A 23,343-nucleotide genomic window follows, 5' to 3' on the forward strand; every position below is an offset into this window, starting at 1 on the left:
GGAGAGTATTCTTACTCTGACAGTAATTAGGCAGGTTTTCACAAAACAGCCACTAAGTTGAATGTCTCTAGGGTGCAGTCTGTCCAGTCCTAGAAGCATTGTTCCAAAGCATTAAGCTGAGGGGATCCAAAGGAAGTCTTAGTAAACAGTAACTGTTCCTTAAAGGAAACCCTCTTTTTCTCTCCCTGGACTCTTAACTGTTTTGTCAGGCCTGAACAAAATTATGCAGTAAATGATATCTGGCAAGCTATTCTTCATATTAAAAGTGACTCATTATGTCTAGTACAGTGAAGCCTGAACATATTTGTGTAATACAGAAAACAGCACTCATTGTACCCAAGATTGTTTTGCAGCCCCTCAAAAAAACCCAACATAATAACTGTAATAACTGTTTCTGGCTGTTTTGTTGTTGGTTTTTTTGTTTTCTTTTTTTAAGTAATTAAAGAAATCACTCTGCTCACTAGGTGACCTTCATGAGAAGTTTATTAACTCTCCATTACTGCTTTGATATTATTCTGCACATCAGCTGGCTGGAATGGGTTTTATCAACTAGAGTTTACAACAGGTGGAAGTGTGCAACTGTCAATGATAACAGGTTTAGGATAATCAGACTTAAGTAATTTCACTTCAGGCTTTCAGTTAACTGTACTTACTTATTGCTGTATTTCATACATATAGGAATTGGACACATTCTAGAATATACAGCTAGGATTTGTGCCTCATTCATATTTCGAACAGAACTTTATTTTGAAGGATGAAAACTGGAAATGAGAAAATATATTTTATAAAAGGAACCAGAAACCATGTCACACTGTTTCAAAAGCACTGTTGAAGTCTTTTACCTTGGCTAGTAGAACCATACTCTGTGAAAGCTCTTCTATCTCATCTTCACTGCCAAAAACACTCTCAAAGTCCTGGTAAGTCCAGCCATCAAACAAAATTCTAGGCACTATCAAGCAAAGAAGTCAATCAGTAAGGAAAATTTACCAAATTACTATCTACATTGCAACATTTCTGCAAAAACAGAAATATTATTCTACAGAACATACCAGCAGATAAATCACCAAAAAATATATCTCATTGCTTGGACTGTTCTGTTTTTTTACTCTAACTTTATCAGCACAGAAAAGTTGACACCATAGAACATTCTTCTTTGTTTTATGGTAACTCGAACATTAATTAATAGTTAACTGATGCCAGTTTTAAGAAAAGATGCATTCAACTGACAACTGAAGTTCCACTTAGGAAGGTCTTAAAAGAACACCAAAATGAAACAGCAATCCTTCTGTAAGTTGTGCCTCTCTTCTAACATGTGAATAGCAAGGTAGAAAAGTTCACCTCAAGCTCTAATTTAGTCTAATTTAGCCCCATATTCAGCTTTTTGCTCCTTTCAAGAGCCTATGACAAATCCTAATTTTGGAAAAAAAATCAGTGCTTGAAGGTACTTCTCACCCCTTTTTTCCCCCTCCACCAACAACACATTTAAGACGTTAAAAATGTAGTCAGACAAGAGTGATGAAAACTGCTGCGGGAACAGCTGAAAATCATGTGTGGTGGAAATGCCATACAAAACTATGTCTAAGCCTTTTTTAACTATCAAGGCTTTTAGAAGAGTCAAGAGAGATTGCAGGGATTTTACCACCTGGCAGCTGAAGTAATTTAGAATAGCTCACTGAGCTTTCAATTTTTCTACCTGTTTCATGTTTCATACAACCTTGTGAAGCAAGAAGAGTTTTACTAGTTTCACGGCCTCAACTCATTCTTGCTCCAGACAAAACTAAGAAGTTTAGCACAGTTTTATCACTGTAGCAATGTTTGCCATTTTTCCCTACAGACACATTGTGGCAGATCCCTTGAGGTCTCTGCTTCAAGGGCAGAAGCAAGCAGCGCAGGAAAAGACTGACAACCGGCTCAGATTTGGATTCCTTTTCTCCTTTATAAAAAGAGTGGAATCCCCGAGCAACAAGTTTCAAGATTACTCCCCAGGTAAGCACATCATGTTAAATGCAGAGTACCCTTCCAAAGAGGACCCAGTGGCCATGGATTTAAGAGAAAACACACCAAGGTATAACATTCAGGCACCAACAGAATCTACACTTCAGTTGCTTACTTATCTGTAGTTTAACTGCTTATAATTTTCTTTTCAGACACCTCATTTCATAGGGCTATGCTAATCTCCCTTCTCTCCAATACACATGGAACACAGTTGTCTCTTGCTCTGCTAGCAGCAAAAGAAAATTGACAAAAACAACACATAAAATATAGGCTCACCTATTTTGATGTTTTTGGAATTTTTTCTGACATCTTTCATCCAGCCTGTCAAACATTACCAAGAAAACAGCTCTTAAAACATAAATGTATTGACAAGGACAACATATTTTGAAGCACTCTTCATCTAATGTAGCAAAGTTTAATTATACCAGTCTTCCTGCTGCAGACTACTGGCTCATAAGCAATGCAGAGGAAGCAGCCTCTGAGACACAAAAATTGAAGCTATTCACCTCCACCACAGCATAACTCACATTTACAACAATCTTGTAAGAGTCCTTCTCAGCCCCTTCTCCTTGTTGCTTATTGTTGTTTCATCATGGAAAACATCTCACTGCTTACTGACCACAGCAGTTGTGTAGTCCTGGGAAGAATATGAATTTTCATTTCTTTTTTAAGTTAGCTGGGTTTTTAAGTCTGGTTGCTTTTTTTAAATTCAGTTGGTATTTCCTAGTGTCCCATCCACTCCCTCCCGGTAGTCACTGCATTAGAATTAACTTGTTAGTAGGCACTAACATGGTAAAAACAATCTTTAGAGCTCTTTAAAATGGCATTTTATAGACATGTTTCAATCAAGTTCAAAACCAAACTAATTATTTAGTAAGAGCATACTATATAAATTCTGAATCTGCTGCAAGTTCTTTGACAGTGGAGAAAATTCTCTTCAGATTAAATTCATATTTCACTCCCAGAACAAACTCACTCACAGGCGTTCTAAGTTTATTTGTATGGGGTTTTTTTTGCAAGGGCAGAAGGAATAAAAACAGATAAATAACTGCACAGTGCAAACACAAAGGACTTTTTCTATCTGTAAAGATTCTTTGTCTTTTCCTTTTTTAAAGGGGGCTTTGTAGATAGCCTGCTGTCTTTCTACTTATTATCTGGACAGAAACTACGTGTATTTGTGGAAGCAAATGAGAACAGAAAAGTTCATTGTGTAAAAATCTTTCTAAAACTAGTGGATGAAATTACTTCACAGTGAGAGGCAGTGTGAAAAATGCACATGCGTGTATTAACTACGCACCAGTTTGCAAAAAGAACAGTGATCCTATTTGTAATCCATACTCAAATAAAAAGGAAATCAAACCTTTATCTACATCGTGGAGCCCGGTGAACTGGAACCTCTCCTTCCCTCTCCTTCTCACTTGTAACCAGACTGGTGAGATTAATGTAAATTTATTTCCAAATATTTTAGCAATGTCATAGCCGTGGCTGTTCCACTTGCAAAAGAAAGGAAAGAAAGAAAAGTGAGAGATGACAAGCAAGACATACAGACCACTTTGATTTTGATCAATAAAAACTCTTTACCACGAATGTAATCACTTGCTAAATCTCTGCCAGTTTCAGAAAACCTTCTGTAGCTTTATTTTTGCTTAAGTAATAAAGCATTTATAACACTTTCATAGCTACATGAATGCCAATGTTCAGTTTATGCAAATTCAACTAAACTGGAGGAATTAGCATTTAGATTCAACAGAGATTTGACTGTACAAGTCTGCACTTATGTTCAACAGAACTTGAGAAAGATGGAAGTTCATAGGGAACCTATTTCTGTTCTAAGCAGTGCAAAAAAACAAAACAAGAGGCATTCTCTAAACAAAAGGAAGTAACATTTATTATTCAAGAGAAGAAGCTTTGAACAGTAAGACTGAATAACAAGATAACAGCTTGACAGCAGGATAAAATTTTTACTATTTACTTAGAAGGTTCAAGTTGGTAGCTGCATAATATAAGGATACTTAGTAGTATTCCTCATCTGAAAATACTGCAACTTTACTTGGCTCATTCAAGAACAAAAAAAACCCCAAACAACTGTTTTACTGGTGAGAAAAACAGTATGACCTAGATATCCTACAAGAGATGGGTAGGAGAACATGAGTTTGAGACCACCTGAATCTCAAGGCAGCTCTTGAATAATCCTCTGAATATCTGACTGCAGACTAGAAGTTCCAAATACTACCAAAATATTTTTATAGCAAGGATGCAAGAGGCAAGATTAGTACAGACCACTGCACGTTCGTTCAAAGCACCAATTTTATTTGATTTATTAACTCACAGGAGTAATATATCCCAGAACATCTCCTGAGAAGTGTCTTTCTTTCATCTTCTTAGAGCAGTAGCTTCTGTGCTCCAATATGATGTCCTTTGCCTTTGGATCTGTAACTACGAGTCCCCGGTCCTGCACATTCTTATCAGAATGCAGTGTCTGGGGGAAGACAACAGTTTTTATAAGCAGCCATTTTCAAAAGCAACAGGCCTCAAAAAGAAAACAACAACATTAAACTCCGAGTACTCTTTTAAATAATGCAAAATAGTTTGATTTAAAAAGAAAGTAAGAAAGAGCTGGGAAATGATTTGTCATCACCAGTAATCTTACTTTGATTATAAGGAAAAGGAAAAAAAATCAAGTGATAAGATTAAAAAACGTCATTCAGCACACCTGATGACTGGTGTGTTCATAACATAAAGAGCAATTTTGCAAGAAGTTTTAAACTGCTGACCTGCATGTTCTGCTAAACACAGCCACTTAATCTCAGTTGCTACAAATTCTACAGTACTTGACAACAGCCTTCGTACTAGTTGTCAAGATCTGTTCAAAATAATGCCTTTTTGTTTTCTTCTGCACTCTAGTCCATGCTTTCTGGCTACTGTCAAACCAACAAAAGTTGTTGAAGAAGTCTTAACCAAGATTTCAAAGAAGACTTTTAAACTGGACGTATTTCAGGTTAAGTATACTGCACTGTGGTCACAGCTGAAGTTCCAAACACCCTTCTTATAGAAGATCTTCTTGAATTAAAACAGCACAGGTAGACTTAGCAACAAGTCAGAAGGCTAATAAAGCCCACACACTAAGAAAGTGTGCACAGTGAGCACACAGAAACAGGGTAAGGCAGGCTTCAACATTCTGTACTGCCTTTGCACCTAGTAGTTATAGCAGCATAGTAGATTTTCTTCCTGGTAGACACTGAGCAAGCAATATAGACAATGACAAACACATCTGCATAATGAAGGATTACCTATAATTTGAGGGACAGGATTTTGAATAGATCACCTGTCTTTTTTCTTTTTTTTTTTTTTTAAAGAGTGCTTTGCAACATGAAGTACATGTATTTGGTATATGCACCGGTAAATATACTTCCATGCATACCCTTTCTCCTGCACTGCTGAGCATCCTTATGATTTTGAAAGAAAACAGGAAGAAAACAAGAACATGCTCAGCGAGTTAAGAGAGACTTCAGCACGTTGAATCGTCTTCTCAAAATTGCTATGGGACTCTGAATAACTTTTGCCTTCAAAGAAAATACTGGCTTGCAAGCTCTTCACGCTCTTCTTTCAGAACACAGCTGTCCCACTGGCAGTGCTGAGAACATCTCCCCCATCTCTAAATGACCTTGGTCAACACTACTGCTCCTTCAACTCCCAACATAGGGATGGAGGTATGCTTTCTTTACATGCAGAAGGGGACAAAAAGTTTCTTGCTTCTATAGCAATCTTATGCAGCTTCCACTGGAGCTGAAAACTCCAGAAGTCTACCCTGTGTTGGTTAAAGGAGTGAATCATTTGTGACACTCAGAAAAGATGAATGAAAGGACAATTTCACATAGTTTAATTTGAGAACAAGCTTGGAAATGTCGATTTCAACACTTTTTTTTTTTTAAAAGAATGAGAATACCCTTACCATTTCTCAAAGTTAAGTTATATCACTGCACATGTTAAATAAGACGATTATTTCAATTATTTAGCTTACCTTTTCTTCCAGTTTTTTTGTAGCAGGTTTCTTCGCGTCTGTTTTCGACAAGGTGCCTTCAGCTAGCCAGCAAATCACAGTTAAAGAAAGTGAAACACAGAGAAATCTCATAGTGTTTCTCCCAGTATCAAGTTTTTCTTGTCCCAGAAATATAAGGGTTCAAGTCTCTGCAAACAGAAGAACATAACTGTTTAAGAGAAATTCAGTTTTCTTGTCTAAGAAACATCAATTCTTTGTCTCATCTTCTGCTCTATAGATTAAGACTTATTAATGCAGCTCTGTTTAATAATACCTTAGGCTGGCAGCAATACAGCAGAGTACTTTAAGAGATTCTTAGATGTACCCCAGGGAAAGCTGGTGGGATCCTTGCAGCTTTTCTTTTAAAGAATTCCTAAAGAAATACAAGGTTTTGCAGCTGAAATTGTGATCAATGCCTGCTGCCCAGAATAGCACAGCCTTGCCTTTTCTATAGCACATAAGACATACCACTGATCACGCCTAATTCAATTAACAAGGCATAGATTAAATAAGGAACGGAAAAAAATATAGCCAAGTGCTTATATCTATGTACCTTTATCACAACAAGCAAGAACTTTAATGAATTCACCAAGTTGGTGATACAAAGAGAACTGAAAAAACTTCAATAGTTTGCTCCAAATATATGTATTGAGAATTAACAGAGAACAGTTCAATTCAGTGCTATTTATCTGTCACAACTTAGTTCTGTCATGAGGAAGATTTTACCAAAAAAATTCAAAGATAGACAGAGACTGTTTTTTAGCCCTTCCCCATTCATGAGTTTCACTGGTTTTCCAGATCCAACAAGTGGGTAAGATGAAAAAAGAAAGAGAATACTCGTCATTAGTGGAAGTGGAGCAGAGGAAATTGAGGGAAGTAATGTGCTGCTAATTCTAGATGTCCTAGGATCACAATGGGATTTTCTTTAGTGTATAATAAATCAGTTGCTCAAGACATATATCTGGCTGCTTCTCACAATACTGAGATCCTAATGGGGAAGGACAAATGTTAGCTTTCCCATAACTGTCTGAAGTTTTGTCAAATGTAACCCCTTGCTCTAAATTAAAACAAAACAAATTTTTCTGTGTGACTCAAAGAACTAACTTCTCTGCCACTCACTCTGAAGACTTACTAAATAATTTCTTCAAGCTATATTTGCAAGACTTGTTCTGTTGGTAGCCATATGAGGTCAATCCTAATAATGCTGAGATGAGATTAATAACACGTATCTGGACACGGTTGGTTTAGCAGTGAGTTGCTGAAAAGCTGAGAAAGAGATCTTGCAGGAGTTGGGCATCCTGCACTAAAACAGAGGCAAGAATGTGGCTAGCCAACAAAGCAGGAGAGTGATAGCAGAAAAAGTGCTTTAAAAAGTATAGTGTCACTAGCACCAAAGAACAGACATCTTCAAAGCCCTTGTGTAGAAAATTACTTGAAGACTTGAATCAAGTCTTAAAAAGAACGCAAAAGTAAAAGCAGCAAGTCCTCTAATGTCTCTTGGATCCAGAGGGCAAGGCAAGAGTTAAATGAGTATACCACTTGACATTTCACTGTTATTAGTAGCTAAGCTCTTCTTGTTGCTCTTCTTCTTTGCCTCCAAGGTCACAAGTACTCTTGTTTCCAACATCCAAAAAGATTATACAAAGGAAGCTGCTCTTGATAGCATCTACTCTGTTCCATCAAGCTTAGCAGGATCTATAAACTATTACAGATGGGAACAGTTGAGAGCCTGAACAGTCAATAGAAAATCTTAACAATTTGGACAGGATATCGATTCTTCCAGAAGCTGGTATATATTGATTTGGAGGTGTTTGATTTCACTTTCAGAAGCAATTAGCAACAGCATTCACATTCCTAGAAAGAAGTTAGTGTTTAACAGCTGAAGCACACAAATTAAAAAAACACCACTGGACTCCAATTAGAAATTGAAATGTGTTCATTTCCTTGATCATATCTATCTGGCAATTACTGTAAGCCAACATCCATTCCTGGATCTATAGAAAGTGCAGAGCCTGTAGCAACATTTTCTGCTAATGACATTCTTATACTGACTCTTAGTAGGAACTTTATTTTATTAACTTCATCTTTAGCAATGCAGTGGACTTGCCAGGTCACTGTGCCAATGGTTGAACAGCAAGTAAGATGACGTGGCTAACCCAGGGAGCTCAGGTGCAAGCAATGCACCTGAGTGATCAGAAGGGGTGGAGACAGGATCCACCCCTCCTCACTCTCATTTAAAGGTTGGCAGCCGAGGGAGCGGCATCTGTCTGGATAGGCTGCACTCTCCTGTAACTGCTTATTGGAAGGGGTGAGTCAATTTTCCTTTTTTATTACCTGCTATCCTTCCATCGTACATGCACCTCATTTGAAGGCATTGTCATCGCTTAATTTTGCCATACAACAGTATCAGCGAAAATCAAGCACACAGTGTCATTTTAGTATCTAAAGATGAATAAATCAAGCTTTAAATAATCTCTCTGAAAACTAAAAGCACAAATTTTGCAAGCTTTTCAAAACAAGATGCCCATCAAGACTTTTTTCTAGCAAGCCTCCTTTCAATGTTTTATTATCCTCATATTAACTAAACTAAAGAGTTTTGTTTCTAATCTTTTGTATTGCAACATACAAGGAAAATTGAGGTTTAAGATTTGAGATGGTTTTTTTCTGACATGCTGGTCTGAAGCCTTGGTGTATCCCAAAGCCCTGCTTAGCGAGTCTCCCTGGGTAACGCAGCCAGATATTTTAAATGCTGTTCTATTTAAAAGAAATAGAGAAGCTGGCATGGACTTATGTTGTCCAAAAGGAGCAGTCAAAAACTATAATCTTGGAGACTTGCACAGTAACTATTTAGAAACTATCCTGGACAATGTGATCTAACTGTGGATGTCCCTGTTTGTTGTGGGGGAGCTGGGCTAGATGGCCTTTAATGGTCCCTTCGAAATCTAAGGGTTCTGTGAAATCAGAGTGAATGCTTATATGACACTTCTGAAAGAGGAAGCAGGTTCTAACTACTATTGGAGTAAATGCTCTGATATGCAACTGGTTTAGCAAAGGAAGCCCATGCTACAAACTGCTGAGCTGCAGGGGGGTAGGAAACAGTGAACCGAAGCAAAGCCAACATAAGCTAAATTCAGGGGCGAAAATAAGCCTGTTTCCTAAGCTGTGTTAAAAAGCATTCCCCTACCCTTCTAAGCTGCTCTGTTTTAACACTAAAAATTGCCTCCTGTACTCTGGAGATACCAATGCTTTCTCTTTTCCGTCAGAGCCCGCCTGCAGGCCAGTATAACCCCGCGGGCTCGGTCTGAGCGTGCCCCGCGGCCTACCTATCCCGGGCCAGCCCCCGCAAGGCAGCCAGGGTGCTTCTGCCATCCATATCACCGCATCCCAGCCGCGGGTCAGGTCGATATACCCTAAACGGACGGGACGCCGCACCACCGCCCGCCTCCTTCCCTCCCCCGAGAGCGCCGCTGCAGCCTCCAGGCAGCGCCGGCCCGCGGCCACCACCTACCGCCCGCCGCCGCCTCGGAAATGGAGGCGGGCGGTGCCGCCCCTGCGCCTGATGGGAGGCGCCGAGGCGGCGGCTGAGAGTGGGTCGCGCCATCATGGCGGCGGCTCCGTCTTTAGCTGGGCGCTCCGTACTTCCTCGTGTGCTTCCTGCTCTGCCGGGTGGAGGTTGCCCGGGTGCTCACCTAGAGAGTTTAGGTCCACCCTTTCCAACAAAAGCCTTTCAGACTTACTTTTTGCCACAGTTCACACTTGGTGCCGCTTCCCAGAAGCGGAATTGGAAGATTTCCTCATCTACCCTTTGCTTTCTTTCCCTCTTGTGTAATCCAAGATCTAACCATAATTCAGCACTGAATCGAAAAACAGAAGTGTTTTTCCTCTGAACTCGAGTCAGTGAAGCGGATACAGCACTGAGTATGTGTGCTTTCCCCTGTGCCCTGAGTCACACAGACAAATTGTGAGGATTTCAAAAGGGGAATCAATGTTCACTTGTGTGCTTGGGTACTGAACTTTCTATTGCTTTGTAGAATGCCGTTCATCTCTCCCAAGTGTTAGATATTTCCAGGATACATTTCTCAATAGCAGGAAAGACAGAGATAAGGCAGGGGTATGAAAAATTTGGTTTATTTCCAGATACTCTGTAATGCAATCTGTCATTTCCTGTATTGTGTTCCTATTATGCTATCCTGTTGACTCTCTTGTACCCTCAGTGGGACTGAACCAAAGGTTTGCTGCAGGTAGCTGGCACTGTGCGTACTGCCCCTGAGGGAGCCTGCAGCTGCCTGTATGGGAATCACAGGTCTTTTTAACTCATAGATATAAGGGTACACTGCCAGGTACTGGGGATTCTCCTTGAAAGACTGATATGCTGCTAAGTAAATCCAAATGATAAGGGGATCTTTGTTTAAATTCTGTGTTTTTCTGTACAATACTATTCCTTTAAAAGAGCACTGCCAATCACCTGGGGGAGAACAGAAACATGTTCCTTTCCTGGGGAGTAACTCTGCGTACTCAGTGAAGAAAGTCATTTTTGGAAGCAAAAATGACTTCTCAGCAAGAAATGAAGCCCATAGCTTCATTTGGGAGCCTGCAGCTTAAGGGAAAGATGACTAAGACAGTCAGGGAAAAAACCTCCTATGAGCTAGAAGGACTAATATAGAATTTACTGCAATGCACAAAGTCACTCAGGTGGCTGTCAGCACTCTGGCAGCAAGCAAGGGGCAAGGTTGGCTTACTTGGAGACCCTTAATTCACCCTTATTTTATCTTGTCCACTCTCTTTGAGTTTATTTTAAGCTTAACTATTCTATTCTACACTTTTGTATATCCATGGTAGAGCGCAAAACTCTTTCAGTCATTGAGTTGCTCACTGCATGGAAGAGATTTAGAGAAATCCATACCTGGAAATTTAGATTTCACAATAGTGGTGTTATCGTAGCTTTGTGTTTCTTAATCTTAAAAGCAACATATCTGATATTCTGACGTGATAGAAGGCATTACTGGTAAACCTGTGCTCTCCATCAATAGATAATGAACTTTAGGTGCCAGGTAGATTAACAAGATTGAGTACACTTAATACTCATACTATTTGTGGTATAGGAACCACAAATTCTTTTTTCTCATTAGCTGTTTTTGCTATATAGTTAGTATAGTTAGATATAACAGTATAGTTAGAATGACCACGAGGAAGAGAAGAAAGAAGTAACTGATCAAGTGAGGGACAAATCTGTCAAAAATAACAAAAATTTCCTTCTGTGTAGAAATTCATTACAGACGTAGAAAGAGCTGGCAAAACAGAGCTCTATCCCACAGTGTGTGACTTCATACCCTAAGCACAATGCTGTCCAAATTATTCTAGAGTCTGATTTTGGCAGACACTCAATGTAGGGCTGAAGAGTAGCTGTAGGTGGCAGAATAGATGTGGCAGTACTAAACACAGCATGGACAGTAAATCCTGCTGGCTGTTGGATGATTTCTGGTGTTGAAATTCCTCATAATGATATGTAATCACACTCAAAAATCAATCACATTTTGGCTTTAGAAACCAAATAGGAATTGAAACTGCACGGCGCCTAAAACTCCAAAATAAGAGTTAAACTCTCTCTGTAAACTACTACTCAGCTATGTGTTTTAGGCAGAGAAGAACTGTGGTGGAAACTATACTTCCTACAAACAAATACTCACCAAGTGAAAACAGACAGTTTAATAATGTTCATTTTATAAAGACCAGACTAATTTTTCAAAGTCTTTATACTAAATTGTGTTGAAATTCTGAAGATTATAGCGATTCATGGATGGCATAAGGAAGAGATAAACATCATGGATTTGTTGGGCAAACAATTGTGCTGCAAAACATTTTGCATAGTAGGAATTATCTTGAGACTATTGCCACCTTAGTGCTGATTTACAGTAATTGAAATCTCTTTAGAAATCATAGTATCTTGAGATGTATGGAACAGATGAAGTCTGATTTGTCACAGACGGGTATTTTGTAGACATTAAACTCAAAGTGGAACATTTTCCTGATATATCAGCTAGTGTGTTTTGTAAGGAATTATATCTAGTGTGTACCCTGCTCTCCAATAATCCCTGGGTTCACATTACAGAATTTCTTTCTGTCAGGATATACATCCAAAGATCACTACAGGCTCTCTCTCTCTTTTAGCTGGCTATTTGTTCACCTAAAATGAGTATCTTCTCTCTACCCTCTGTAATTGGCTAGCGAGCTCTTGATTTAGAGGAAGTAGAGGCACACATGCCAACACATTCGCTGTAATTGCACAAGTCTTTGTTGAGGCAAAAAGAAGATAGGATGTAAGAAAATGCATGGTAGATGTCAAAAGACAGTAGGAGGAGGTGAATGTAAAATAACTGCATAATGCATAGTGTGCATTGAGGAAATTAGAAATGAAATAATTAAATACTGAAGAGCCCCAAAGGAGTTATTTGTGTGTTTACTCCCCTTTTCAAGCAGAGTTTACACCTGGCACTATTGTATCTATTCAGCTAGAAGTATGTAAAGGTAGTTTTAAGCATGCCTGCACAACTTGCAGCTGCAGTGACTAGAATGCAGCCACACAAGACTGATGCACTTGTCCTTTAGGTGTCACTCTGCTTTTAAAAGAGTAGAAATTAGTTCAACTTCTTATTTTGGCTAACTCAAACATGAATATGTTTGTTTGCTTGTTTGAGAAAAATACTTAGTGAAATCATGTTTTCTACTTCAAAAGTAGATTGTTGTAACGCCTCAAAATCTGATTGTGAAGTTATGAAATAAGACATTTTTCTTCATGCGAGCCTCCATATGCAGATAATCTGTATCAAGACTGTGCACAAGTGCAGTTAGTGTTCTAGATATACCACACCCAGGAAAAAAAATGGATACACTGGCTACTACCAGGTATTGCAATCTTCTCCTTGGAATGGATAACAATGAAAAAACACGGGTGTAAAAATGTATCCTGAAAACATGCAGAAAATATCCTTGAGAGAAATTACCTAAGCAATATACATAGCGATTACCAGAAAACATTGTGAGTCTTTCTATATGAGGTTAAAGCGTATCATTATTTGGAGGCACTGAAGCTCTACAAATTTAGGATGTAGGCTTTAAATACAGGACATGAAACCACAGCAACAAACTACCCAGGGAAACAGTGAAATTGGTGGTGTCAGATCAAGGCTGTATGCCTTTCAGGAAGATAGACTGCAGCTAAAGTCTAGTTACTGGTCTCAATTCAGGCAAAAATAAATAAATGAAAACAGAAGGAAAAGGAAAAAATGAAGGCATAGATGAAAAAAAACCAGCTTGAAGGATGCAAGGAAAACATTAAATGAGTGATCTCCAGTATTCCTTAATGCTTGTAGAGGTCATTATAATCCATTAAGTACGCTAACCTCTAGCATTACGACTGAACCTCTCAACACACTGTTGTTTAGGCAGTCTAGATCAGTTTTGACACCCTCTGAATCTATTTCCAGCTGATGAGATTAAATGCTCCGTGCAGTCCAACCTCTCTGGTGCATTTAAGGAAGTTTAACCTTGAAATGTTTTCCATCCCGAGAGGAGGTGTGGGTGGGACTGCGTTGCTCTGCTTGGTTGTGGCCTCCAGCAGAAAAACGTAATGCCCCAGGACATGAAGGGGCATTACGGCCCGGCGGACGGGAGGATGACCGGGGCCTCCGCGGGGGCGGCCGAGGGGCTGCGGAGAACAGGGCCGCTGCGGCGCTGCCTCCGCTCGGCAGGGGGCGCCACAGCCTCGCCGGCCGCCGCCCGCGGGGGCGCGGGAGCCACCCCGGCGCATGCGCGCTGCAGAGGCGGCGGCTGCAGCGGCCTGAGGAGCCCCGCGGGGAGAGCGGGCGGTGGCGGCGGCGGTAGTTGCGGTGGTTCGGCGTGTCGCTGGGCGGCCCTGATCGCGCGCCACGATGCCGGCGGTGTCGAAGGGCGATGGGATGCGAGGCCTGGCCGTCTTCATCTCTGATATCCGGAACTGTGAGTGGCGGCCGAGGCGCGGCGGGGCCTGGGCTGGACGGGGCCGGGCCGGTGGGTGCCGTGGGCCGTTGTGCTTCGGGTCGGGGCGTCCGCCCCTCATCCGTCTCCCCGGTCACCTCCCCGGCGCCCTTCTCTCCCCTCTCCTCCCCTCCCCTTCCCTTCCCCCTCCGTCGCAGCGAGCCGCTCGCAGCGCGCTCCTCACGAAATGGCGACGCGCCCTGGGGGGCGGCGGGAGATGCGGGGGGGGGGGGGGGGGCGCTGGGACGGGAGGCTTTGCGATGCGGGAGCGGGCGTTGTTGGCGTGTCTGGCGGCGCGTCGGCGCTTCCTTCTCCCCCACGGCTCCGTTTGTCGGGGGAGAGCGAGAGGGGGGCCGATGCCCGTCGTTGGAGCGATGCCGGGTTGGGTGGGCTCGTGGGGGGCCGCGGGGGGCAGCGCGGGTCTGCCGGAGCTGCCAGCGGCTGCCGATGCTCGTTGCGGGAAAAGCGGCAGGCCTCTGCAGGGCCGCACCGGGCCGGGCCTTTGCTGGTTGTGTTTACGCTTAGCTTAAGCCGCATTTAAAGTCCTGGTTTGACGCGGAAGGCGGCTCTTGGGATCTGCTCAATGAAAAAAGGGATGAAGAGGGCTGCCTCCTAAGGGATGGGGATGCGACGTCCTCGCGTAGGGCTCTGTAGGGAGAGGAGGAGGAGGAGGAGGAGGCTGCTGCTTGAAAGGGGGGTGTGAAGGCTGGGTGGTACCTGGCGCCCTCCCCTGCCGTGGGAATGGCAGGTGAGAGCAGGTTAATATTAATCTGAGTTAGAGATCTAAGTGTGCAATGTGGCAAGAATTCCCCGGGGAAGGGCTAAGGTCGTTGTGGTTGGTGTGATGAAACGGCTATATGTTTTGTCCACCTGCATGTTTCTGGGCTACTCGAGGCTATTCTAAAAGGATTGGCACCGAGGTTGCATCTTTAAAAGATGAAAGTGGATTTGGAGACTGCTGAGTGTAAGTTATGGTGCTCTGACTGGGTTTGTATTGGGGTAACCACAAACTGGCTCGGAGAAGGCTCCAGCTTCAGAGGGCTTTGTGTTGATGACTTTGGAATTATTCCAGGAGTAACAGAAAAGGCTGCAGAGCAAATTCAACCAATGACATGACTCCTCCTAAATGTGCAGTTTCATTTGACTGAATTCAGGTGTTTTGGACTTACAGTCAGTCAGTACAGTAAACAGGAACCTTGTATGTAAAATTCAAGGTCCTGGGTCTTCTTAACAGCAGAGGTTTTGTTGACATTTTCTTCTGAACTGAGTTGCAAGTCCTTCGATATCTTCTATAAGCTGCCTTCTGCACATACGGAACACGTTCATCAGTTCAAGATGATCTCAGTGCTCTTGAGCTTTGGCTGGTTGAACCAGATGTTTCCTGAATATCTACAAGTATGCTAATATTGTATGCCAGCTGCATGCGTAACGTAGTTTCACCTTGTCATAGAATTATGACTGTCACCCTTGTAGCTGTTGTTTTGGGATAACTTCTTTAACCTCTTTAGCTAGAAGCACTAAGATTTTTATTCTTCAAGTATCTCTTATGTCTTGCAATTGCTTAACACTTTCCTCTCATATTACCTTCTTCTGAATTTCTCTGAAAATAAGACAGTAGTCAAGCTCTGGGGTACCTGCCCTATGCTTAAGGACTTGGAATGGCAAGATTGGATGTGGAAGGATAGAACAAATTAACTGCTGATTTCCCCACAGACTTTCCATTTTGTAAGCAGCGCAGGAATGGATGTAACAGCTATCTCTGTTCAGTTTGAATAACAAGCCATGCTCACAGTGTCTACAAGAGTAGCAAAGATGTAACTAATTTGTGGAACAAATAAGGTGTTAACCCTTTATCTATTTAAGCATACAAAGATGGTTCTGGATTGTTTTGTCTCTGTCCAGACAGCTATTTGTAGGCTGTAATTACCTTTGTGTCTTTCTCATTTTAATAATGAAGAAGGTAACGCATCTTCTAAATCTAAACAGTTGTGAAAGAGCTGATAGATCCCACAAATAGGTGATCTGTGGTAGCTGTCCAATGGTGCCTGAATCATTACTGTTAAGGGAGACTTAAGTGTTGCCAGTTAACCATGGGCTGTTGTATCTAAGATTCCCAAATATATTTAAGAGCGTGGTCTGGAAACTTTGTGCTTTACAAACACTGGTATTGGCTTGAGTTCCATCTTTCCCATTTCAGAGTAGATACTTGTCAAGAACAAAAAGAAACAACTACTCAGTTAAACAAGATCTTGTGACATGAATTAAGAACATGTTCCTGTTCTGGATAGGAGGGAAGCTAGACACCAAGTGCAGCTGATAGTTGTACTGATGTGAAAAATACCTGCTGGCAGTGTCAATTTTGGTCTTAATTTTCATAGAGTTACAGAATCACCAAGGTTGAAAAAGACCCACGAGATCACCCAGTCCATCCATCCGCCTGTCACCAATAGTTGTCACTAAACCATGTCCCTCGACACAAAATCCAAACACTCCTTGAACACCCCCAGGGTCGGTGACTGCACCACCTTCCTGGGCAGCCCATTCTAGTGCCTGACCACTCTTCTAGAGAACTGGTATTTCCTAACATCCAGCCTGAATCTCTTCTGGTGCAGCTTGAAGCCATTCCCTCCAGTCCTGTCACTAGATACATGAGAGAAGAGGCCGACCCCCAGCTCACTACAACCTCCCTTCGGGTAGTTATAGAGAGCAATGAGGTCTCCCCTGAGCCTCCTCTTCTCCAGACTGAACAATCCCAGCTCTTTCAGCCACTCCTCATAAGACTTGTGCTCCAGACCCCTCACCAGAACAATTTTGGCTTCGTTTGACTCATTTATCTCTTTTGTAATACTGCCATGTATGACTGAAGGTTTAATTTGACTCCAGCCCCTTCAGATTACAGTGTAAGACTCTTTCAGAAAGACTTTCCATGGATAGGGAATTTGCATCATATTTGTTGCTGAATATTGAAAATGTAGATATGTGCTAACTGTGCTTAGGTGGATGCAGAGCATGTTTCCAAGGTAACAACATAAGTCTTTTAAGGAATACTTACATAAATTTTGAGCTTTTCTCTTTAGAAATGCTTAATCACGCATCAACTTTTATTTTTGGGGGCATTTGTACCTACAGTGTCTGCGGCTCTAAACAACATATCATTCTCTTACAAGTATATTGTATTACTAATCTGGGAGTAATGCCTATCCATTTTTACAAGTCCATTGCAGTGCTTCAAAAATGATTTTTGACAGCAATTTTTGGTTCTTACAACTATAGCTGAGTGCAAGTGAATAACAGCTAATGTTGCCTGTCTGTATTGAACAGTTAAAAGTTGTCACTCCCATGTCAGCTAAGCATGTTTCTGGCACCTGAGTTATCTGCTTATCTGATAAACTTCTTAATCTCTATGTTAAATGCTTGTATGACACATGTAACTTTGAATTAAAAATGACTTTCTGTGTGATTTTTTTTTTTTTGTCTGCTTTTTTGTCTGCTTAAACTAGGCTGGTTTCTCAAGTCTGCAGAGCTACTTTTTGTTTGTTTGTTTGAATATGTGTGCTGACTTTTTCAAAATGATACCAGTGCAAGATACATGAAGAAAAAACATTTCAAGTGATTTTTTTAAAGCCCAAGTGCGGGAAAATGACTTGTGTTAGCTCACCAGGGCGTTTGGGTATTTTTTTTTCAGAGCACCTTCTTGTTTCAGGCCATGTACTTGGCCTACAGAGATCCTGGTGGAGAAAACTGACCTTTTAAGAAAAGTGAAAATAACCTGACAACTTTCTGGTAGATATATGGGCTTTTCTAGAAGCTTAATCAGGTGGATTGCTTTGTAACATATAGGGAATAGTTACAGTAAAAAGGCTTTCTGTGCTTGTCTTACAGAGACTCTGGAGATAAGAAAACCAAGACTGAAAGCTCAACTAAGCACTTAGCTAAGATAATGCAGGTAGTTAGCTCCTATTTAATGTGGTTTGCTGAGAAAATAACGAGACATGGCTGCACTGTAAAACAGACTGTGATGGTTGTGGAGCTCAGAAGCTCTGAATTGTAGTTTAATGGAGCGCCATCCAGTTCCAGTTTGGAGAAGCTTTCATTGCTGCCATGATGAAGTGCCTAATGAGCTAAAGCCCATTCGAGATCTCCATGTGATGTGGATACAAGCATATGAAATGCTTATTTTTAGCTGAATTATGTTTATTTTTTCTTGTGCATATACTAGAAAGGTGATCTTGCTAATGCAAGATGGTGTTTTATGAGCTCTCGTGGCTGTCTTTGCTAATGTAGCAGTTAGACTCATCATCCCAAGTCTGTTTTTCTTGTGAGAATGGCTCTGTGCTGTCTGGTGATAAAGTTTTGTGTCATCTCTCACTCAAGCAATTCATTTGCAACAGCAGCATTATCTATTATTCACTCTAAAAACTAGCAGAACTCACTTCTTTGTGTGGGTTTTTTCTTTTTTCTTTTTTCAAAATTTATTGGGGGCTGATGGTGTAGAAATAGATTTCATACTATAATGGAAACTACTACTGGAAACCCCATGCTCCACTGTAGTATCAGGAAGCTGTCTTTTCTTGGGCTGATGAAATGCACCTGTGTAGAGGTAAAAGCTTCTTTTGCCACAGGTCTGTAGAACAGAAGTTTTTTATTTCCCTTGATTTTGTCAGTAACTGTCTTACCTTTTCAGTGTCACCTTGGAAGTTGAACAGAGTGAAGAAGGATTCCTTTTGTTCTTTTATACCAAGTTACTGTTCCTTTCTCTTTGGGCTGTATTTTTTTTTTTCTCCTTAGTTAAAACTTAGCTGATATATTAAACAAGGTTGTATCTCTTCACATAGAAGTTATTTCATTACTTCTTGTTCTTACTGGATGGTAGGAGGGAGAAAAAAGTAGATGAAGATGGTAATTAATAGATGAGAGCTAGGATCTTTCATGTAGCATCCAACTTCTCCATTAGAGTCACTGGAATAATACACATCTGCTGAATTTGAAATCCTTTGGATAAAGGCTGCCCATCAGGACTAGTAAGAGAAAGTTTAAGGCTGCTGCAGAGAATATGGCATTGGTCACATCAGTTAATGAGCACATATAGGATTATTTTGCTAACTTTGCTGGAACAGTCCATTTTAGGTGTGATGGTTAAACTGGGAGACTTTGAATAAGCCTCGCACTGTTCTTCTGTTTTTTGAACATGAGCTAAGGTGGAAAAGAGTCCACAGTGACTTGTATTACCTCAGTGCAAATACTGCATTATCCTGCTGAAGGGAGTGTAACTGTACTATATAAAAATGCTGTTCAAGAAAATGGTTACTTAAATACTGATCAGTCAAAGAAGGAGGAAGAACTGCTTTCCATAACAGCCTTATGTTGTACTTCTGCGTTTGCATGTTGTCTTGGCTTGAAGCTTTCTTTTGATAGGAGTCAATGTAGTCTTGCCAACTAAGCTGCCAAATGAATGTTGCAGTTGTCATAAAGTCACTCAGATACAAGCTTTCAGTAGGCTTTCACTTCATATGGGGGAATATCTTAATGCTGGGTGAAAGCCTTAATGCGTGACCCTACTACAGACTTCATATGGGGGAATATCTTAATGCTGGGTGAAAGCCTTAATGCGTGACCCTTCTACAGACTGGTTTTCTTAACTTGTGATGCCTGTTTAGACAAAAAAAAAAGGATCCATGTTGAACGCTTAGGATGATTAAACTTATACTGAATTACAGCAACAAGAGCATCTAAATTGTAATGGGATTTGGAAGCTGCCGTTTGTTCTCGTATCCCCTTCCCTTTCCTTACAAGGACAAGGAGTTAATAGATTACTAGATTACAGTAAAGCCTGTGACTTCCTGCCGTTTCAGCGACAAACCAGCAACATAGTGGGGGAAAAAGTAAGTTGTGTGCATATTGCCCACTTAAAGTGCAACATATGAGGAATGTGCACTACTGGGTTCTTAAACGCAATCAGCGTGTCACTGATCTCTTTGACTGTAGCAATTTATATCTAGTCACAACAGGATGTCCCAAAGCACAACAGTTTTCATCAGTGCCGCTCTAGACTTGTTTTTCTGGAGTTTGGAGAGAAAGAAGGGAAAAGAGACAGACACGTTTTCCCCTGATTGAATGTATCTTGTGGAAGGACAGCATCTATTCACTTTTTTCTTTGTATCAGGATTTTATCACTAACTCATTGAGCAAAAAGCTTCTTGTTCTGCAGCCTCAATCAATTTTAGAAAAAGAACTGAAGCCGTACTAACATCTTGCAAAGGTACAGTATTTTTCAGCAGTGTCTTTGGATTAAATGCACAGTGGGTTTGGTCTGTAAGCAGCACAACCAGCATCCTTCTTCAGGTATAGTCCAATGGACCTGTAATTTGCAGCTCACTCATAGAACTTTTGCTAGTTTAGCCCAATGGAGGAATTTATACAGGCTAGCTCACCTAAAGCTAGGCACAGAGCAGACAGACCCTTCCACTGGATTACTGTGTAACCTACCTCCTTTCAGCCCTTTCATCTGCTGTGCTAAATAACCAGCTGTCTCAGTGATTACAGAGGTAGAGGATGGATTTGGTGTTTTATTTCATGATTCTAATTAATTATCAGCATGGGAAATGGCTAATCTGTACTATAGGACTGTAACATGACTGTCCTGCTGGCAGGTAAAAGTAATAATAAAAGCATATAATAAAAGTAATAATGTGCTTTAGTGTATATGCAAGTACTTAGGAGCTCTTTCACAAATGCAAGACTACGTGTGCTGATTGGTGTTATGTGATTTTCTTTTGTGTATTTGCATGATTTTTGCTAGTGTTTGTTTTGATTTTGATCCCCCTCTTTTAACCAATATCTTTCTCTGTCCCCTGACAGAGCAGAGTTTTAGAATGCTATGCAGTCTTAGCATCATGCTGGTAACCATTTTTAGCAGTAGGAAAGGCAAGTGGATAATCTGATTGCTTTAAGCTGTCTGAAGTGTGCTTGGACGATGAATGTAGTGAACTTGCTCTCTGCTTGGTCATGGATTCTGCTCTCTTCTGGTGGCATTATCACTTATGGTAAAGCAGATTGGATTTACCGCTTGGACACTAAATAAACCAAGTTTGCTTTCGGCTGTGTTGGCTCCCTAATTCTCCTGACCTGCAGCAGTACAAGGCAGTAGCCAAAATGTGTGTACTGGGGGAAAGCAGTGCCAAGGAACAGTCTGGAGTTGCTGTCTTTCAGGAGGAATAGCCTTGAACCAAAGTGATGATGAAACTACATCAACTTATTTTGCTGTGGATTCTCTACCAACTAACTCACCAGTCACCTTAGATGTTCCAAATGGAGAGGCTAATGAAAACCTAAGATAACAAATACGTTCTGAAGTTTGCAACTAATGACAAGTTTCTAACTCCGTTAAGCTAGCTGACAACTCTGACAGAACTTCAAAATAAAGAACTTGATTTGGGTAAGAACTCTCGTGTTCTTCCTGAACAGATGTTCCTGGCCACTAGAGTTTAAAGTGGAAGAAGCTGCTGCTTTTAGCCCTGGTGGCATTCGTCGTACTGCTTTCCCAGACAGAACAAGACTTGTTGTGTCTTCAAATCCTGTTTGATAATTTAATGTGCACAGACATGTGCTGCTGGACAAACGGGAGGGCCACAAATAGAAGCTAGCCTTACTTCTTGCCTTTAAGAAGCAGGACAGAATGCTGTTAGGCTCTTTCTTATGCTAATGAAGCCTCCTACCCAGCATGCTTTATAGCTCTTCACACTAATAATGGCACATCTATAATCACAAGATAGTCAGATGGCCAGAGGGCAATTAAGGCTACCAGGTAACACAATGTAACAGTTGTAACCTGTGCACTAATTCAAAATAAATGAATTAGTGGGTGAACTTAATTATGCTGGCTGCTGGCCATAGACAATTCAGAGCCAGGTGAGTTCTGGAAATATTTCAATTTTTTTTGAGGTAAATCTTTTGCTGTAAATGTTGTCGGTACACTTGTCTTTTAATAAAATCTTGCCTGAAGAAGTCTACTCTGTTCGGTGTTTGCGCAAGCTTGTATGGAATAAGTGCTTCTCTGCTCCTTTGGGAAATAAACGTGTGGACTTGATCAGAAATATACTAAACTCTCCATGTTTGTTTATTTAAAAGCTAACAGCTTGTTACAGCTCTGCCCATGCAGATGCATTTTGTGCATCAGACTTGACTTAAGCGTTTTATAGTTAGTGCAGCAACAAGTTAATCCTGCTGGAGCAGATCACCATTTAAATGAGCCGCAAGTAGCCCACTAATTCCAGCCTTGAAGTACTTGCTTAGTCTTGCAGTCCTGCCAAATTAGGATTATAGTGTCTCTAGAATGTTCAGGTGAGCAGACACAACAATCCCTTTTCTGTAACTTTCCTGTTTTTTCATTCTTCTATAGATTTTAATGCAAAATCCCAAGTTTAAACACATTCATATTACTAAAGCTTTGACTACTCCCTGGATTGCCAAGAGGTTAAGGGTAGTAGCCTATTCCCCAAGGAGCTGGATAACTTTTGATGTTCAGTAGTCTGTCTTTGTCAAACAAGATAGTAATTAAAGATAAGAGTAGAACACAGAATAAGTATACCTTGCCTAATGAAAGCAGTATGCAGTACAGTGGAGTCTGAAGCATGGCAGTCTGCCAGATGTGAACTGCTTGCAGAGTGCTTTGGACCATATTGTGGCCAGATATCTACTTAGGTACTCGTCTTGGAGAAGACTGACAGCAGTCATACTCTGTGGCTGTAAGTATGTGTCTTCTACACAACAACTGGCCAGAATGTACCAACTTGAAGTCACCTCTTTTATTCACTTGCTGTGGCTATTTAACCATAGGCATACTGAGCTGGAAAAAGTCAGGAAGAATGAAAATGAGAAGGATGTGGCCTGGATGTAATCTAGTGTCCTACTTGTTCTACCCATCAGTATATAAATTACGTGACCTTTATGAAGTCCCTCGGAATGGAATGGCTTGGCTACAATATGTCATATTGGAATATAGCTCTGATAGTTTCTTGAAGCTGCTTAACAGCCTGCAAATGAGACAGATGGAATGACTGCCTTTGAAATGAAATGTAAGCCTGTAGTTCTGCAGCACAGTTCTCTTTCAGCTGTCACCAGCAGTGGGCTTATCTTCATTTTTGACCATCCTTGAGGATGCTTCTGTATTTCTTGCTGTGACAGAATCAAACAAGTAGAAATTCTTCAGTGAGTGTTACTGTAGCTGAGTAATAAGGAAAACGTGTTGGTTAAACATGTTTTCTTTAGCTGTGGGAAGGAAGATCCATCTAAAACTG

The 23,343-nt window shown here is 40.9% G+C and overlaps 2 protein-coding genes across 8 annotated transcripts in view; one reads left to right on the forward strand and one right to left on the reverse strand.

Moving 5' to 3' along the window:
- The window catches only part of CHID1 (chitinase domain containing 1), a 127,492-nt gene extending 117,916 nt beyond the window's left edge, over nucleotides 1-9,576 (reverse strand). For 3 of the 5 annotated variants that reach the window (XM_042884545.1, XM_042884544.1, XM_042884540.1), the window contains exons 1-6: nucleotides 9,543-9,576; nucleotides 6,017-6,183; nucleotides 4,325-4,474; nucleotides 3,356-3,488; nucleotides 2,272-2,316; nucleotides 843-949 (exon numbers count right to left, since the gene is read on the reverse strand). In XM_042884545.1, coding sequence (XP_042740479.1) covers nucleotides 843-949; nucleotides 2,272-2,316; nucleotides 3,356-3,488; nucleotides 4,325-4,474; nucleotides 6,017-6,127 — 546 coding nt within the window. In that variant the 5' untranslated portion in view covers nucleotides 6,128-6,183; nucleotides 9,543-9,576. Of the gene's footprint in view, nucleotides 1-842; nucleotides 950-2,271; nucleotides 2,317-3,355; nucleotides 3,489-4,324; nucleotides 4,475-6,016; nucleotides 6,184-6,308; nucleotides 6,357-9,357; nucleotides 9,379-9,542 lie in introns of those variants that run through there. The other 2 variants (XM_042884542.1, XM_042884543.1) reach the window with 2 other exon arrangements.
- Nucleotides 9,577-13,897: 4,321 nt separating this feature from the next.
- The window catches only part of AP2A2 (adaptor related protein complex 2 subunit alpha 2), a 41,320-nt gene continuing 31,874 nt past the window's right edge, over nucleotides 13,898-23,343 (forward strand). For 2 of the 3 annotated variants that reach the window (XM_042884523.1, XM_042884524.1), the window contains exon 1: nucleotides 13,899-14,029. In XM_042884523.1, coding sequence (XP_042740457.1) covers nucleotides 13,963-14,029 — 67 coding nt within the window. In that variant the 5' untranslated portion in view covers nucleotides 13,899-13,962. Of the gene's footprint in view, nucleotides 14,030-23,343 lie in introns of all 3 variants that reach the window. The other variant, XM_042884525.1, reaches the window with a different exon arrangement.

The sequence above is a fragment of the Lagopus leucura genome, unplaced genomic scaffold, assembly GCF_019238085.1.
Source record: "Lagopus leucura isolate 7727_CA_CO unplaced genomic scaffold, USGS_WTPT01 Super-Scaffold_100044, whole genome shotgun sequence".
In the NCBI taxonomy this organism is placed as follows: domain Eukaryota; kingdom Metazoa; phylum Chordata; class Aves; order Galliformes; family Phasianidae; genus Lagopus; species Lagopus leucura.